The following is a 19,361-nucleotide window of genomic DNA, read 5'->3' as shown; positions in this document are numbered from 1 at the left end:
GCCGGATGGGAAAACCGTGAGGTTCCCAGTTCAATCCCGGGCTCCCCCAGAGTTAGTGTTGAAGTGTCCTCGAGCAAGACTCTGAACCCCTAATTGCTCCTGATGTGCAGATTTGTGCCTTGCACATTCTGCATAATGAGTATGACTTTTACTTTAGGTACTTTAAGTACATTTTAATGCCAATACTTTTGTTAAAAACATTTGAGTACTTTTTCCACCACTGAGTTTTGCACCTGTAAACCTATGATGTGACAATATGATGATAATAATGACATGACCTATGGTGATGATGATAATGACAAGAACTATATACTGTAATGATGCTGGTGGTGAGGATGATGCATTCTATTCCAGGTATACAATGAAAGGTCCAGATCTAATCGTGACCAATGCGGAGCCTGAGGACGAAGGCATATACACCTGTGAGGTCATCACAGAGCTGGACGAGGCTTCAGCCAGTGGCTCCCTCACTTTAGTCGGTAAGAACGTGGAGTCGTGGACCATCTGAACTGTCCATTATTTAGCTAATGCATTACCAAATTAGTGTCTGAAACTGACAATGTGAACGTGAACATAGTTTTAAAACCATGAGCCAACCTAAAATGTTTAATAGATTAATTATGTGGGAACTCTGTCTGTCTCCGTCCGTCCGTCCATCCGACCGTCCGCAAATTTGATTATAACCCATTCAGACAGGGAAAGCATCTATGTCACTTTAGATTTGAACCACTTTAACCATTACATTGGTTAATGGTTAAAACTATTCATAAATCGTGAACATTTGTGCGAATCTTTGAATAATGCTTTTTTTTTTTTAAAGCAAACATTTGCTTCTTGAGGTCCCTGGAACAAGATATTTTGAGATGGGAGTTGGGCGACCAAATACATATAATTCTGGGGGTCCTTAAATAGAAACATTTGTTTTTCAGAAAAACTGTTATATTATAAGGCATTTGTAGAATCGGCCTCATAATGTGTGTTTGGCTCCTCAGATCGCCCAGACCCCCCTGGCCTCCTGCACATCACTGATCATAAACACCGTGCTGTGACACTTAGCTGGACCCCTGGAGATGACCACAACAGCCCTGTAATAGGTATTGCACACACACACACACACACACACACACACACACACACACACACACACACACACACACACACACACACACACACACACACACATACTGTTATGTGTATACATGTGCGCACGCATGCACGCACTCACCACATACGCAAACTTACAACATGATGTCGCATCTGAACATTTCAACTATGCATCATAGCAGTATTGCTTTGGTGGTGATATTAGATTAGTTTTCTTATCACTTTTATTATTATTGTTATTATTATTTTTTAATCATTTTGGAGCAAGATACGCAATATACGCCCTCGCACGCACCCACGCACGCACGCACGCACGCACACACACACACACACACACACACACAGTCACACACAGTCACACACAGTCACACACACACACACACACACACGCACACACACACACACACACACACACACACACACACACACACACACACACACGGAAACAAACATTAACACAGCATTCCATCGTGGCTTCTGGCTAGCTCTAATACTCCAGTACTAGCCTATATCATCTATCACCCTCTGGGAAGATGAAAGGCCGCTCTGTCTTCATTACTCTGACAGATTCCTACACAGCTGAAATGCTCCTCAATATGGCTTTATCTCTGCTGAGCATTTATTCACGTTTCCATTCCATTCCATTGATATTTACCTGATGATATTTTGTTATTTTTCATGTCTGAAATGGGACCCGAATGGAAACAAGACTGCAAGAACATATTTTGGTGCTATCCTTTAGTTTTAGACCAAGTATCTGACTGTACTACGTTATGTACTGTTTACCTTTCTGTCTAATAAAGTATTCAATCAAACCTCTTCTGTTCGAATCTCTCTCTCTCTCTCTCTCTCTCTCTCTCTCTCCCTCCCTCTCTCACCAGAGTATGTGGTAGAGTTTGAAGACCAGGGTACCAAGCACAGGGGATGGGAGGAGGTGAAGAGGGTAGGTGGAAACAAGGCGAGCACCAACCTCCCGCTGCTGCCCTACATGTCCTATCGTTTCCGGGTGATCGCTGCCAACGACGTGGGTGTGAGTGACCCCAGCAAGACCTCTGACCTCCATAACACACCCGCTGAAGGTTAGGGTCACAGCTTTCTATTTATTGACTGTTATGATTCATCTAGCTTTGTATGCGTTTAATAGAAAACTCTCATATCTTGTATAACTCTTGTGCCAGTAGAATGTAAGTTGTATGGAATTGTAGTTGGTATTGCATGGGACATCATGTTGCAAGTTGTTACAACCTTGTAATTATAATAATTATTATAATAATTAACCATACATAATTATGATGGCTTATACTTATAGCTAATACATAATGTGTTAACCTCCCCAGCACCAGACAACAACCCAGAGGACGTAAGGAGTGAGTCCACTGACCCTGACTCTCTGGTCATCACCTGGGAGGTACTCTACGGCGTAGAGTCTACGCCTCTTCATTGCACCTTTTTACAGACATTTAGAAGTTTACAAACAACACATTTCTTCTGGAAGTGTTCTTGTTTGTGATCGGTTCTCATCCCCGTCACTCCAGGGAATGGACAGGCGTAACTTCAACGGACCGGACTTCCGGTACAGGGTGCTGTGGAGGCGAGTGATGGGCAGCGGACCGACCTGGCATGTGAACTACACCACTGTGCCTCCTTTCATTGTCACTGACGTTGGCAACTATTCTGCCTTTGAGATCAAAGTTCAGGCTGTCAATGAAAAAGGAGAGGGACCGGAGCCAGACCCCGTCATTGGCTACTCTGGGGAGGATGGTAAAGAAAATCTACCACCACAATTTACCTCTTGGGACACTTGGGTGGTGCAGGGGTAAAGTTAATGCCCATATAGGAGCACAATTGGCCACGTTCGTAGGAGGGAAGCTGGGCGGGGGAGGGGAATCTTCGCTAAACAGTCGCTAAAGTTGTCTTTTTTTAATCAGCGAAGAAACTTTTGGAGCTTACTCTCTGGATCCCTTCTCAACAGTCACTGTGTCTCTATTGTCATCCACTCTCTTTCTGTCTCTCAGACCCCCAAGAGGCTCCCATGAATGTGGGAATGGCGGTGCTGAACGCCACAGCCGTCAGAGTGACCTGGGCCCCAGTGGACAAGGAGACAGTCAGAGGACTCCTGCTGGGATACAAGGTCATTGTCTTGTATCTATTCTATTCTTTGGCCTAATTTCTGTTGCCGGTGGAGGAACTGCTTGCTGCTAAAATGTGATATTCTCTAGGTCCAAGTTAAAAAACCAATTATTATTAAATATAATAATATTATTATTGGTGTGGGGTTAGGGCTAAAATCACACAAAAGTGGTGTGATTTTGATTGTGCCTTTTGACTCAAAGGCTTTCAGAAAGAAACCAAAAATACACAGGGAAGATATTTTGAATATTATAACCACATCTGGGGGTCTATTAGTAATGTAACTCCATATAGACACATACAAAACAGAAAAAGTACAAAAATAAAAAATGTAACACCCTCAAATGAGCTACAGACAGTATACCCTTTTGTAACTATTTTAAAACCACACCATTTTAATGGCGAGTTAAGATCTATGAAGCTTTAACAAAATTCCATAAATAAAGAATGCGTAATCTAGAAAACCAATATGAAGCTGGATTTCTTTCCTTGAAACATAATGAGGGGTGAGCCAAACGTTTTCCTCCTTAACAACTTTTCCTGGCTCTGGTCTTATTCCCCGTTCCAGATCCACTTGACCAGGTTCGGCTCCAGGGGCCATCACCGAGGCCGGAGGTCCAGGGAGCCAGAAACCACCGTAGTGATTGAGACGGGGCCCAACGACGGTGGGCGGCTGATCAGTGGTCTGAAGCCATACTCCCACTACGCTCTGTCCGTCACCGTGTTTAACAGCAAGGGAGAGGGACCATCCTCCGAGCCTCTGCCCTTCAACACTGGGGAGGGAGGTGAGAAACAGTGTTGGTGGAGTTTGTGTCAGTGGAATGAGATCTTCTGAAGACGGATAGGAATTCTAATAGACATTTGCGTTTTTCTAGATAACTATCAATCTGCTCATTATATTCACCTCTCTATAACCTTTGAAATGGAACAAAGGATGGAAACAGAGCGGTAGTTGCCGGGATTAGTTAGCTTCCTTATTTATACAGAGGAGTATCAATATAGGAAGTGACACTGATATTATACATAGGGTTGCCAACTATTAGATTTTCAAATAAGGGACATTTCTCGGGCACGCGGCGAAGCCGCGTGTCCGCTGCGTAAGGCGCGCGGCGAAGCCGCGCGCCGAAATTTTTTGGTGTCCCTTATTAAAAATTGGTGTCCCTTATTTGAAAATGTTATAGAAAAATTGGGTAATTTCCGGTCAAACCCCCCCCCCCAATTTCAGGTCTAAATTACGTTAATCAATTACATTAAATTAAACAACACAGTACAATCTTTTGGCTTCCAGCGACCCCACATTGTTTTTTCAGGAACAATATTTCTAGTTGTAATATTGTAATTGTAATATAATATTATATAATTAATATCAAATACTACCTGACCTGTATTGACATGTAGGCCTATATGAGCTGTTTGAGAGTGTAAAAGTGCTACAGTATATAGTATGCATTATTTTTATTATGAATAAATATTAGTCATTACATCTACTTGCATTATAATATGATTTAGTTGATTTTAATGGTTTAAAAAAAATATATAACAGTGTATCAGTGTTGGGGTACTTAATTAGTAATTACATTGACCATTTAGCAATATGAAATTGACAAAAAACGAAATCTAAAAGTTAGTAAAGGTATGATTTGGAAAGTATACATGACTGAATGAATCTGCAGTCTGCACTGACCTAAAACTTTGCTCTACCCTAACCCTTCCAACATATAGTTCATGCCATAAGGTTTTATAGGTTTAACAAACAGCATACAAAATATTAAGCCTTAAATGGCAAATGTTCAAATCATAAACTTGACCTTATTTCAGACCATTTTACAAAGCATACAGGCTTCTCAGTACCTGGTTTAAATTCACATTTACAGTTACTAAGCCAGTGGTTCCCAAAATGGGGTCCGGGGACCCCCAGGGGTCCTTGAGTGAGTTCCAAGGGGTCTCCAGCTAAATGATACTTTGGAACCAAATGGATCCTTATGGGTCTGTAACTCTGAGAGTGCAGGTCCATTTGGTTCCATTTGTATACTCTCAGAGTTAAATTAACATAGATTTTTCAATATAAATTGGGGGTTCCAGAGGTAGAAAACTAGAAATGCCATTAAATGGGGGTCCGTGGACTAATGCATGACAAACTGGGGGTCCTTGAAATTAAACGGGTTGAGAATCACTGCTAGAGCCTTATCTTCTCTTATGGGGGTCCATGGCATTAGACTCAATTGGGGGTCCGCAGGCTCATTATTGTCAATTTGAGGGTCCTTTAGCCCTGGTCCAGTGCTTACAGCGGGGGTCCTTGACATGAAAAAGTTTGGGAACCACTGCTCTAGAGTTGCTTGATGAACAAGGAACTACAGTAGCCTATATGTGTCCCTGTCAGGGCTAACTGGCACATGATGACAGCACAGTCCTTTGCAATTTGCAACTCTAGATTTATTATAGCCTAATGATATGAAGTGACTTGCCATAAACCATCCATTGACTCCCCATTCATCCAATTTGCATCTGCTTGTATCAAACGACATTAAACTCACCAACATTGCAGCTGTAGGGAAAGGTTGAATATCCACTTTCAAACTGCAAAGCTTTTGTTTCATAAAAATCCACCGAATCTTTTTCCCACTCAGCTCTGCACTTAGTTTTCTTCTTTTTTAGTTATATCTCACTACTAGAACTTTCTGACTCTGAGGTAGATAAGATGTTTGGCTGTGAACAGCATCCATTAGTTTTTTCAATGTTTTGGACCGGGAGCCTGGTGAAATAGTTGCTAAGATACGACACTGCATAGTGATTGGCTCTGCTGCATGCCTATGAAGAGTACTGACCAATGAGCTGTGCCTAGCGCCTCTCTAGACAGCAGGTTCCATGTATTCCTCCTGTTCCCATAGCTCAGATGGCTGCCCCTTCTGCTTGTGTGTGTATGTGTGAGTGTCCGCATGTGAGCGACTGAGAATCACCATAACGCGCTGTCATTCTTCCACGACCCCAAAATACGGGATTAAGTGCGTCCCGTATCGGTTCATTACGGGACAGGTCTTTTAGTTGTCAAATACGATACAAACCCGTATTTTACGGGACGGTTGGCAACCTTAATTATACACAAAGGGAGCTCCATAACTGAACAGGGAAAAGGTGAACGGATGGTAGGGATAAATATTATGGGGAAAATGAGGTGAAGAAAGCATTCATAGACCAAAGAATGTATGGAAAAGTGCATTATTTTCAATCAAACCTTGATGTCTTGTTGCTAGCTCCTGGTCCTCCCATATCCCTGGAACTGGAGAGTCCAGGAGAGGAAGAGATAACTGTCCGCTGGTCTCCACCTGCCGAACCCAATGGAATTCTCATAGGATATCAGCTGAAATCCATGGGTATTACACCTGACACCTTCCATCAATTACAAATACATGTAACATAGGCCCACACCCACAGCATGCATCAATTTATCTCGCTGTTTGTTAAGTGCTTGTTTCCATGCATTATGAAGGACAATAGAAAAGTAGATGTCAGTATAGAGGGCATAAGACAATGCATTCTCAACATGATCGATAGCACTGAAGAAAGTCAATACCAGAGCTTGCTAATGGTCATTATCAGTCAGTTGCATGTCACACACCCAGGAGGTTGTGTTAGAGAGCAGACAGTGATTGAGTGATGGTCGTTCTGTGATTGTGTGGTGGTCGTCAGTCGTGGACAGCGACGACAACATAATGCAGGTGGTGAACATCAGTGACCCCACGTCCACACACCATACCCTGACAGGCCTGGACCCACACAGCCGATACCGCTTCTACCTGAGCGGGCGCACTGCCGCTGGGGACGGAGAGCCCATTATGAGGGAGGGCGCCACCGTTCTGGAAGGAGGTACAACTGCAGGCTGGCGTGTTTATTAGCGTCATAGTGTATGAAAAGAATATGTGACCATTGTTTCATGCGAGTACTAGAATGTGAGTTTGAGTGTCTGGAACCCATTTCAGCTCCCCCTGACAACTTCGGCCTATCTGTTGGAGAGAAGTCTGTCAATTTCAGCTGGGTGACCAACGAGAGGCACAAGAACCTTGTCTTCCAGATCCACTACCTCAACAAGAAGGGTACATAAGGAGCCCAAAATGTGCATGTTATCGCTGTCGGGCAGAACACCTTGTATGTCCAAAACATATTGCCAAACCTGTGGATCCATGGTTATTCTTTTTTTGTCATAATTAACATTTATTTTTTTCTAAATCTTTGAAAAATAGCGATATATTAGTAGCAAGGAGAAACAAGGTTTGTAGCGAGTAGCGACGATATACTGTATATGGAAAACCTCATTTCATTCACCCTGCAGCCTGTAGTAAACTGTACATGTTTTGGATACGTACGTCGTGGTGCTGAAACACAAAGAAAAACAAAATGTCGCTTCTCCTTCACGCAGGTAATGATAAATGGAAGCTGTCAGAGATTGTGAACTCCTCGCAGGCTTTCTACGAGCTGAAGGGCCTATCTCCTGGCTCTAATTACCACCTACGCTTCACCCACAGCGGCAACCGCTTCTGGGAGACTGACATCACAACCAATGGGACAGGTAGGATCCCATGCCCCAGTTCATCCCTTTTTTCTCCCTCTCCTCTGGGCGTCTATAACATAAAGACTTGGATGCTACAAAGCGTCTCACGGCGGCCTGTGATGCTTCTGAAGTGCTTTCATGGAACCCAGATGAAAAGAGGGCTTGGCGAGCCGTATGAAATGATCTATTAGTACTGTTTGTTTGGGACGTCGCGCCGTGTTTCCCTGGTTCCCTTGTGTAACACTCTCTGACAGAATGTCTCTGTGGTTTACGGACACCCTGCGCTCTCACTCTTTCTTTTGCTCTCTTTTTAATCTCCTTTCTCTTCCTTTCATCCTCTTTCATCCCATCATCCCCTCCTGTGCTTTCATCCCTCTCCCATGCCTCCGTTTCCAATGTTCTCACTTCTTCTCCTTCTTCATCCTGCCCTCAATCTCCCATTCTCCCTGTCTGAAGGAGTAATGGAGAGCACAAGCTTTGCCACAGAGGGCTGGTTTATTGGGCTTGTGAGCGCCATCGTGCTGCTACTGCTGATATTGCTCATCCTCTGCTTTATCAAGAGAAGCAAAGGTGGAAAGTATTCAGGTAAGTCCCGCCCACCTGCGGTGGGAATACAACATCGTTCTCAACAGCCAACCATAGTATGTATCAAAGGCCATATAGTCATAGTGGGCCATGAACAACTGCAATAAGCCACTATACTTGGCCCTCGAAATTATCTTCAAAGATATACTTCAGTTCTATTTTGGCCACTCTCCCATAGATGAGTGTCAGTTTCTTTTTTAACTTGTTACACCAGAAACATGGCAAACTAAGACCTGTACATTGGACTTATACTGTATGTTTGAGTTATTGAGAGCTGCTTCTCATGCTGATCGTCGTATTGATTTATAGCGTTACAACTCATTTGTCTGTCTACTGGAAACGTTCACTCACTGTATGTGCTTGTATTTCACACGTCATGTCAGTCATTATACTCGGCCACAGTAAGTGGAGTACTAAGTCACATTCATGCAATGTGTCTGTTCTATATTTTTCTGCTTATTTCTGGTAACTGTTTTGGTGTTTACTACTGTAATGACCTAGTAGTCCTATTTAATGTAATAGAGACACACCCTTTATAACAAGGAAGAGAGACAGACAGTCTTCCACTTAATATTACAGTTATTAATGGTTATATTTGGCCTTATTGTTGGGGCTGTTGGCAGAAACAATGAGGGTTCCAACTTGTCCTACTTAACTTGTGGCCTGTGGCGGCAGGTTGCAAAATACATTTGGTTTTGATGGATATGGTAATTTTTTGACTGGTTTGACTAGCAATTGTGCTTCCAATCTCCTTTTCATTTGATGCATGGTGCTACTTGTTCATAGTCTATTTTAAAATTACTGTATAGCTTCGCAGGGGAAATTCAGTTTTCAGTATCACCCAGGTGATGGCTGCTCAGATCGAGGGGGGGGTCACTTGCTCAGGGACACTTGATGTATAGACTGGGGCCTGGAGGCAAACCTTCTGATTACAACCAGACGGTTTAAGACAAGTACGGCCGCCCCTAAAATAAAGCAGTTTGCGTTTATTCATTGGCCTTATTGTTGGTCCTGTTGAGTGCATAACTTAGACCGTTGGTTCCACCACTCCAGGCAGCCTGGATGGTCTATTGAACTGGTACAACCAAACCTCTACGGTGATTTCATGAAAACCTGAACATGACTGATGAAATTACAAGATTAAGCAATGCTAAAGCTGAGTTATGAGTGTTACCGCTTCTACACGATCAGCCATACACTTTTATTTAGTATTATTTCTATATTGGTCACCTGGGAATGCAGTTAAAAGATGTGTGGCAAATGGCATGTGCAGCATAGGATGTTACTTAAGGGATCTCTCACTGATGACTTGTTTCAACTCAAATGTTCGTGCTGACAAAGTTTACTCAGACAGTTCCGTTCCAGGAAACGAATAGAAGCCATTATGCTGAGGGCGTTGAATTGTCTAGACTCTACAGCTATATACCTAACTGTTATTGAAGATTAGATCTAAGTGGGAACAGGATCTGAGACGTCAGAAGAATATGCTTCAGCAAGCAACCAGGCTTTTAATGGAAATACTGTAAGTGGAATTAAGAGAGGTTACTGTATGCTCTGCTTAATGCCAAGGTGGTACGTCCCTGTAGGGACAGATGCTAAACACTTGCCCTGGCTTTCTGGGGGAATATTCTGTATATATTTTATGTGCTATTAATGAGATGAGGATAGAAACAGTAAGCAGTACTATAGACTTTCCATAGCGATGAATAAATTACATAATTTCAAAATTTTAACAAGCCTATTTTAAATCATGTCTTTACAAAGATGCATATTCAGCATAATTTGATAAGAAAAATCTCAAACACAAACGTCTGAGCCACATAATATATACACGCTGTCAGTTTACATATAGTGGCTACAGATAGCCACTAAATCCTTTGTCTACCATATATGTTACCGAAGCATTGTCCAATGGTTGTTCGTCACCATCGTGCTATCATGTACCATATATCGGCAGACTGTCATTTGTCAACTTCCCAGAAGTGGCTCAGAGAGCAAATCCGAGATGATCTCGGCGATTAAAGGACTGATAATGAAATCCAATCCAATTGTCCCTTTCAGTCAAAGATAAAGAAGAGGGTCCAACGGATTCAGAAGCACGGCCTATGAAGGATGAGACCTTTGGAGAGTACAGGTTTGTCCAGTCAAGTCTTCTAGAGACGTCTGGCTTTTGACGTGTGGTCCAGGGACCCCCAGGGGTATTTGAGGGGGGTTCCAGCCTAAGTGATTGATAGTTTGGTAATCTCTCTCACGTAAAGCCAGATAAGCAGAGAGATCAGCTTATACTGATAGATCTGGGGAATTCTAAATTCTTCTTTTCTTTTTTTCCACCTAGTTTTCCCATTCACTGAATTTAGATGTCACAGATAGATATCTAGAGCGGACGTAGAACACAGATAGATATCTAACCATCTGGCTATACACGAGACAAATTGTTAGGAACCAAAGTGACCCTTGCAGATCTGTAATTCTGAGAGACGGAGACAAATGGAACCAAATGGACCCTTACAAAACCACTTGGTTCCATGTGTACGTTCTCAGAGTTAACTAAAGACTGAAGAGTTTACATTGTACTGTAGATTGGGGTCCCAGAGATAAAAATAAAACATACCAAAGGTTACTTGACCTAATGCATATCAAACTGGGGGTCCTTGAAATAATTGAGAATCACTAATCTCAACATCAGCCTATGATTTCTTGAGCATTTTATTATATGTATTGATCATTTAACTTCATAAATCAACCCTGGTTCCCTTGACATTGTTTTTTTCTAACCTTTTGTGTTCCTTACACTCTTCCCTCTTCTGACCAATGCCTCGCCCTGCTTAACAGATCTCTAGAAAGGTATGCTGGGATGTGCTTACTGGTGCATGCTTCCCCTGCTACCACCTTATACTGGTAGTTATACACATTTGTCTTGTGTTTAGAAAAAGCTAATTTACCATGCTTTTTTTTTTTTTCAACTTTTCAGATTGTATGCCGTATATATTCAGTTATCTGCGAAAAGCCTCACTATAAATCATTGAATGACACTTATCTTTTCATAAGATATTTTGACCTTTTTCTGTTGTATTCTCTTTCCACCTTGCTCTTCCTCCTCCCTCTCTCCCCCACGTCGTTGTCCCTTTGCAGTGACAACGAGGAGAAGAACACCGCCAGCCAGGCGTCCCTGTGTGACGGGAGCAAGCTGTGCAGCGAGGACACCCTGGAGTTTCTGGGCAGCAGTGCCATCACCACCGAGCTGAACATAGACGAGTCCCTGGTCAGCCAGTACAGCCGTCCCAGTGAGGGTTTACCGGACAGCTCCCCCCTCAACCCCACCACCGTCTCTCCCACCAACAATGGCCTGCCCAACTCGGTGGCCATCCTGGATTAACCTCCACACATCCCCTGGGAACTGTCAGACCAAAACATGTCAACACGTACGTGCCCATACGCTCCTGCTCCCCGCTGACTTTGTGATCCATAGTGTGACTACTAACTAAGCGATCGATACATTGACTATTCAGATGCCCCCTGGCAGCCATCTGATTGACCCGACTATTTTCTGACCAAAGGAGTGTCCAGAGTAGTGGACGGTGAGACATAAGTCTGACTGACGAAAGACAATAGATAGAGACCCGTTCCCTGACCTTATGATGTCCCTAGACCTCCACCCCCCCTCTACTCTTCGTAGTTTACAGCATACCTGATTATGGCTTTCGTCTATTTGCCTCTTTTCTCTCTATCCCTTATCATGGTGACATTGGATTGGGAGAGATGTTATGATAAACACAACTATTTAAAAAAAAAAAAAAAAAAAAAAGCTAGAATGCCATAGAGATCGACATATCAGAGGGATTTTAGGTTGTGGTGCTGCGGAGAGGTGTATTGGTGGAGGGGGGCATTAGGAGAGTCTTATGAGGCAAACAAGAGAGGCACAAGCTGATGTGGGAAGTCGTAAATCTTAAATATTCATGATCATGCATTTTATATTATTTTGCATTGTAAGTGTCTAAAGCCATTTTGATGTCTCAAGACAGTAATTGCCATTTTCTTTTAATGTAATTTTTTTCTATGAAACTTTTTTAATACAAATCATATTTTTGGTTATGTCAGTGTTTTATTTATGTTTTCAACCGTTTCTTATGATTGTTTTTACATCCCTTATGTAATTCAGTACTTCATGCCCTATAGGTTTACTGACACGTTTCATATGAATCAAGATATCACTACAACTAACTGAAGCCAGGTTTCTTATTATAAATAACATTGGATGCATAAAAGGAATTTGCTGAATAGCACGTGGTGTATATAACTGCATCTACATTTATCTATTAGCCATAAGACAGTATTATACATGCTCCTTATAAGTCCCTGTGCCTGCCGGGTCTGCATAGAGCAACAGACTGATGTCATTACTCTGTCGCCTTTTCACCAGAAGTGTAATGTCATTATTGGTATGAAACTCTGTAATTCTTTTGTGTAGAGACCTTTGTGTAGCTTTCTGTATTTGTCAGCGTCTCTTTCTACAGTGTATTAAACAAATGTCTCTAATGAACAATCTTCCCATATCTGTCCAGCTCACCCGTCACAAAATGGAGCAGTGGTGATTTGTGGGTGACACTCAACATATTATTTTCAGGCCCTCATCAGTGCAAGATGTGACAGCAGCCATTGTACACCGAAGGCAAGCAGTTGATATTTACATCAAACGCAGAATGTATTATTTGTTAGAGCTGGTTAGAAGTATTATTGACATGCCAAAAACCTTTTTTGGAAAGGAAAAAGAAATTCTGGAGAGATAATGGTTTTGGTATGGATATGACAAATCCTGGAGTGAGAGCTTTCAGCATTTCATTGAATGTAAATATACAGCCCTTAAAGATTGTTTTGATTAACCGAACGTTTGTATGATAAAAAAGGTTAATGTGAAAAATGTGCAGGTTTTAACTTTGTATTACGTTCATTTTGAAACGTTTCAAGTAGTCTTTCCCTTCCTTGTATTGACGCTATTCACACTTTCCTTATTTGACAAATAATTAAAGTGAGATTTGGCTGTTTTAGATAAAGCTAGTTCCTAGTTAAAAACATATATTAAAAAAGACAAAAAAATATCCCCATCTTTTCCTTAGACGTTTGCCAAACCCACTTAAAAAAGTGCATTCATTCCTATCGTCTTTTAGTATAGTATAGTAGAAGCATTGGAAAGAGAGCTAAGATCGCATTCATGTCTGTAACCATCTAGTAAACCTTTGCAGTGCAGTGAGTATCTGTGGAGTCTTTGTCTGGTGCATTTATTAGAGATGGGGATGCAGTGAGCCAGTTTGTGCTTACCACAGGGAGAAGCTATACGTATGCAATGTTGCTGTTTCTGCACTCCCTATACTCAAAACAATAGTCTGCCACTAGACTAAAATGCCACCTACTGTATTGACAATCCTAGAGATTGAAAATAGAGTAAATTGTGTTTATATGGGCTAGTGGCACACTGAAGGAACTGTACTTGGAGTCCCTGTTGTTGATTGTACAGACACACTCAGGACAAAAAGGGAAAAAAGAAAAGTTAGAATTCTATTTTTCATACAGTAATGATGAACGACATGAAACATGTCAATATTCTATCTCGACTATCTGCTGCTAAACATCTGTGTTTTGTCAGTGTCAGAGCAAATGTTCACCTTGAATGAAGGATTGAGTGAACGCGGCGCGCAGATACTCACTCTACTGCCACTCGCTCTTTTGCTTTTCATGCATTGATGGGAAAGCTGAGGCCGCTAGCCTTTTTTTCCACCTACGTTGTGTTTCCTCCTTTTTTTAAATACAGTTAAAACGTTTAAAAAAAATGAAAAGAAAAAACCGCATATATAGAGAACCACGGCAAGCAACGCTTCTTCAGTACATGAGAGCTGATGGATGTCTAATAGTGAGGTGGGAGGGGATGGTTGATGGAGACGGGGAACGGGGAAGTAGGGGCGGAGGGTTATATATATACAGTATGTCACTGCCGGAGGGAGATGTGCCTCTGTGTAGGCTGTGTGGGGAACACCATTAAGACACCATATAGGACCAGGGAAGTTTGTGCCATGGAGAAAGACAGGAGTGGGGTGGGGTTGGGCTTTTGGTTGGTCAGCTTCTGAGTGGACTTGTACTGCATATGGGGCCAATATTATTGTATCTGCATTGATGAGTCAACTACTGTAACTGAATATATGATCCAAAATAAAGTAACTGGAACAATCTGTACCAAAATAGGAGTCCCTTTCTGTCGTCAGTATCACCCCTATATACCGTATCGCTTACAAACATCGATGCTGTGTGCAACCTAAGAATACTCTGGAGGAATTGAATACCACTTTTGTATGGATGGCAGATGGGAATAAATACTGAGTAAAACAATCAATAGACTTCATTTATTTACTTGTGTGAGTGTGAGGTGCTGGACTGGTCAGCGAGAGCTGGTATTGAACTGATTGAAGAAGTTTGCAGTGGGTTTGTTGATGTAGAGTTTCTTGTTCAGGTACTCTTGACTGGGGAAGATACAGAAGAATACAGTACATAGTCATTTACTGTCTAAAACAAATGTATAAATTATATACTGCATATAATAATGTATGTATGCTTATTCTGAATTCTATACATCTCAAGGCCTCATACCAAAGTTTGCTATCCCACACTACTGAATACTCAATAAGGCATTTATTTTTCATAGGCTATATGCATGCTTGTATGAGTAGTATACATGCGCATGTATTGAGTATGCATGAGCTTACTATGTCTGCTGTTCTTTAGCTAGCTGCTGGTTGTACTGGTCCATCTGTGTCCTCGTCTCCCTCTGGACTCCTTCTGTTCTCATCTCCTCCTCCTCTGCCTCTCTAGTGAGCTTCATTCGCTGGAAGTCCCATGCAGCATCGAGAAGCTTCTCAGCTTCAAGCTGCTTCTGAAAAATACAACATGCAACAGAAGGAAAAAAAAACATTTGACAGACTTTTGAAAAGGACATGCTCCGTACTTTTTTTTTGTGGCAACCTGTGTTGTGCTGAGCTTCACACTTCCTAGAGCAGTGATCCCCAGATCACCCAAAAGATAAATTAAACGTTTGCTCGGGATCCAAACGGGCTCGCAAAACGACACGTTGTGTGCTTGTAGATCTGCTATTTTCACTACAAAGTATTATGTTTTTATTCATGGTATTTCTTAGATTTGTTGCTTTGTTTGTTTATTTCTTTGTTTATATATATACCGTATATATTATATATATATATATATTTTTTATATATATATATATATATATATATATATATATATATATATATATATATATATATAATATATGGGGCACTGTTTGGGTAACAGTGTCTCAGGGACATTTGTTTAACCACCTTGTGTTGACATCTATCTTGGAACATTGAATATATAAGCTTATAGAAACCTGTGTCCTATTGTGTGCTCCAGTGTGACTTACGTGTCTCTCCAGACGTTGATCCTCTCTTTCCCTGAGGATTTCTCTGAGCTGCTCTGCGCTCATTCCTCTCCACCTGTCCGTCAGAACTCTGGGCCGCCCCGGCTCGCCCCCAGACTCCCTCTCTGCCGCCTCGGCACACTCGGTCAGCATGTCCGACGTCACCATGTGCCACATCTCCGCCAGACCCTCCCCTTCCTCCCTCGTACGACGCTCTCTCAGCTTCTCTGCTCGCCCTGCAGCCTGCATGGTGTATTGATTGAATACTTTATTAGACAGAAATGTAAAACAGCAGCAGAGCTAGTGCAGTTAAACACTTGTTTTTATCACCCCCCCCCTGGTGATCACCTGTCTAGGGGAGAAGTGATTCTTTCCTCTCCCTTTGTCCTACAGGACTGACCACTGATCCACGGTCAGTTCGATAGTTCCCTTGATGATTAGGAACTTGGAAAACGTTTGGGTCACCTGAGCTCTGATCTGTGGTTAGTTCAGCCCTGGGGGGGTCAACCACATGTTGAACGTCCTCCTGAGACACCAGCGTTCCCCCCAGTCAGTCAGTCAGTGGTGTTTTCTCGTGCATCGTGCATGTGAGTGGTTATTAGAGGAACCGCATAATTGACATGAAAGAATGATGTGACCTTAAGGATTCATAATGACACCTCCCACCGGAGATTTCAGCTAGAGTGCATTCAGGCATGCGTGTGTGAGGGAAGTGGGAATAGCTAAACGGGGGCTTTTAAAACACAGACTGGGCCCATATGCATACATTAAAGCACTTCACCATCACTAATGTGATGGCAATGCACCGATCCCCCCCAGTGACCAACTCAACACCTCGCTGGGTTTTTGCCTTCAGGACACTTGGCAGGTGGTGTGCGCACATGCGCGCACGCGTGCATGATGATAATAGCCTACCCACCAGAGCATGATTGTAGTTGTTGAGTGCGATGCGAGCAGCTTTATTACACTCCGCCTCCAGAGCATCCAGCTGAACCATCCTCAGATCCTGATGTACCATCTCTTTTCCTCTAAGCACCTCTGAAATGCACACACACACACACACACACACACACACACACACACACACACACACACACACACACACACACACATATCTTCTTCTGCATATACTTTGTTTGCACACACCCACATCCATCACATCACCCTCCAACAACATACTCTCACACATAACGGCCCTTTAAGATGAGCATCCATCAACGTCACCTCGGGATAAGGGCATGTGTGTGGGAGTGTGCGATTGTTTGTGCACGAGTGCATGAAGCATGTGCATGATTTAAAGGGCCCTATACTGTACGTCAGAGCATCGGTGATCACTCCTTGTGTACTGTGTGGGCGTGTGTGTGTGTGTGTGTGTGTGTGTGTGTGTGTGTGTGTGTGTGTGTGTGTGTGCATGTGTGCCTTCACCTTTGTATTTGTCCTCCACACGCCTTTTCTCGTCGACTTCCTTCTGCCCACGTAGCTCTCTTTCTGTGTTCTCCATCTGCATTCTCTTCCTCTCTTTCTCTCCAATGTCCTCACCCTTTGAATAAAATAAACTGAGAAATAAAGTATAGGACTGATGCTGAAGTATCATCTATTCCAGTGGTTCTCAAACGTTTTCATGTCAAGGACGTCTAAATTGACACTCATTAGCCTGCAGACCCCCATTAGAAAATATATGCCAAGGAGTAAGGACAGTGATTTTCAACCATTTTAATTTGAAGGACCCCCGGTTTGACGTGAATTAGGCTAAGGTCCCCCATTTCTATCTCTAGGACCCCATTGTATATTGTAAAATCAAAGTTAATTTAACTCTGAGAGTGTACAAATGGAACCAAATGGACCCGTAACGGTCCATTTGGTTCTATTTGTACACATTCTGAGTTACAGACCCATAAGGGTCCATTTAGCTGGGGACCCCCTGAACTCCCTCAAGGACCCCTATAGGGGTCCCCGGACCCCACTTTGGGAACCACTGATCTATTCAACCATTCGCTGATGGACACTGGGTGAATTTCCACTGCTACTCTGAAAAATCCGATCACTGTCATGAGGCCCAACCTGAAAGACTTGCATACTGGCAGGTCCCAGCTCTGCCTCTGGAATGGTGGGTCCGAGCGCCCCCTTCAGGTCACATATGAGATCGGCATCCCGGGAGTCCTCCACGCGCTGATGAACGGTGCGATACTGAATGAGGTCTCTATTCAACGCCGCTCGCCTCTCCTCCTCAGCTCTCGCTTGCTGCAACAGCGCTTCCTCGTGGCTCCTTCTCAACTCATCTGCAGCATTTGGACAAGTAAAACAACATGTAACACACAGTGGTGATTTCATTATAAATCCAATTCAATTAATTGATGTCCCCTGCAGGCCCTGCTATGTTACCAAAAGCCTCCTCTCGCTGTCTTTCCACTTTTTGACGTAGTTTCTTCTCTTCCACCTGCTGATCCAGAGCACTGAGATCCACGCCCAACACGCGGCTCCGTGTGTTGAAGATTCGAGCCTTGCGTGCGACCTCTGCAGCGCGCCGGCGCGCAACAGCCTCCTCTGCTGTGTGGTTCACTGGTAAATCCACTTTATACATTTTCACCGTTTCTACTGTGAGCTTTAATATGAAAAGAAAACATCACCACACACACACACACACACACACACACACACACACACACACACACACACACACACACACGCACACACACACACACACGCACACGCACACGCGCACGCACGCACGCACACACACACTATTCAAAGGCTGCAAAGGCATAGAAAGTAAAAGTCAGGCTGTCAGATTCGATAAAATACATCTATGACTTTGTATGATAGTCTTGATCCATTAAGGCTATGCTGATTTTGTAAACACTATACAATCTCTATTAACTCAAGTAAGTTGAGGTTTCGACCAATAGGGCATACTTACCGCTGCCGACAGCCCTTTTAGATCAATACATTAGCCCTGCAGTTGATGGAGAAATGCATGCAAGTGACATATCTTTCTGTGTTTGGTGACTTGTAGCCATGGTAACCAAAGGTGCGCTGCGTGCGCATGCTTGGTTGGTTGGTCTGGGTGGGTCTGAGCCTATGGTCTGAGCTCAGTGAGCTGAATGTAACTACCACCACCTGGTGCAGGCTACTCGATAATAAGTTTCCCCAGTCAGACTAGTGTCAAATGAAATTATGAATGACAAACTGTGTATATAACTATATTGTAGCTAAATGCTAAAGTTAAAGGATAACTAGGCCTACGTCGAGGGACCCGTTTTTATTTATTTTTTACTGGGGGGGGGGGGGGGGGAGGTGTTGTCTTATCTTCCAGGATCAAAAGGACATCATCCAAAGGTGAGAGTTAAGATAAATCCACACCCCCTCTTCTCTTATGTTCATGATATTTCAAAGTTTAGAATCTGCGAGTTTGAGAGCTTGGTCCAGAAATGTGCTATTTTCTGTGTTATGCACCTGCAGTCAGATGTAGCTCCTTTTTGTAGGACCAAGCTGTTGAATATGCATATTTAAAAGTTTGTTCCACAATTTTAATTGTCTGACTGTGAATATAAATTT

The 19,361-nt window shown here is 42.8% G+C and overlaps 2 protein-coding genes across 10 annotated transcripts in view; one reads left to right on the top strand and one right to left on the bottom strand.

The window, feature by feature from the left end:
- Nucleotides 1–14,680, top strand: part of l1cama (L1 cell adhesion molecule, paralog a) — a 58,006-nt gene extending 43,326 nt beyond the window's left edge. For 3 of the 9 annotated variants that reach the window (XM_080764306.1, XM_080764304.1, XM_080764305.1), the window contains 15 exons: nt 355–479; nt 993–1,094; nt 1,986–2,183; nt 2,442–2,512; nt 2,640–2,865; nt 3,120–3,235; nt 3,803–4,019; nt 6,486–6,605; nt 6,922–7,098; nt 7,212–7,325; nt 7,649–7,798; nt 8,237–8,365; nt 10,427–10,499; nt 11,198–11,263; nt 11,498–14,680. In XM_080764306.1, coding sequence (XP_080620432.1) covers nt 355–479; nt 993–1,094; nt 1,986–2,183; nt 2,442–2,512; nt 2,640–2,865; nt 3,120–3,235; nt 3,803–4,019; nt 6,486–6,605; nt 6,922–7,098; nt 7,212–7,325; nt 7,649–7,798; nt 8,237–8,365; nt 10,427–10,499; nt 11,198–11,263; nt 11,498–11,741 — 2,128 coding nt within the window. In that variant the 3' untranslated portion in view covers nt 11,742–14,680. The remainder of the gene's footprint in view (nt 1–354; nt 480–992; nt 1,095–1,985; nt 2,184–2,441; nt 2,513–2,639; nt 2,866–3,119; nt 3,236–3,802; nt 4,020–6,485; nt 6,606–6,921; nt 7,099–7,211; nt 7,326–7,648; nt 7,799–8,236; nt 8,366–10,426; nt 10,500–11,197; nt 11,264–11,497) is intronic. The other 6 variants (XM_080764307.1, XM_080764310.1, XM_080764309.1 and 3 more) reach the window with 6 other exon arrangements.
- A 112-nt stretch (nt 14,681–14,792) lies between these two features.
- Nucleotides 14,793–18,387, bottom strand: ribc1 (RIB43A domain with coiled-coils 1; the record flags this gene model as incomplete). Its single annotated transcript, XM_080764884.1, has 7 exons — nt 14,793–14,874; nt 15,118–15,284; nt 15,810–16,049; nt 16,726–16,842; nt 17,218–17,346; nt 17,868–18,085; nt 18,189–18,387. 7 exons carry the CDS (start codon nt 18,385–18,387, stop codon nt 14,793–14,795), a joined length of 1,152 nt encoding a protein of 383 aa, XP_080621010.1.
- Between the last annotated feature and the right edge of the window lie 974 nt (nt 18,388–19,361).

The sequence above is a fragment of the Protomyctophum bolini genome (assembly GCF_963924005.1).
Source record: "Protomyctophum bolini genome assembly, chromosome: 5".
NCBI lineage: Eukaryota > Metazoa > Chordata > Actinopteri > Myctophiformes > Myctophidae > Protomyctophum > Protomyctophum bolini.
The sequence above is the reverse complement of the archived record's forward strand: the minus strand, read 5'-3'. Positions and strand labels throughout refer to the sequence as shown.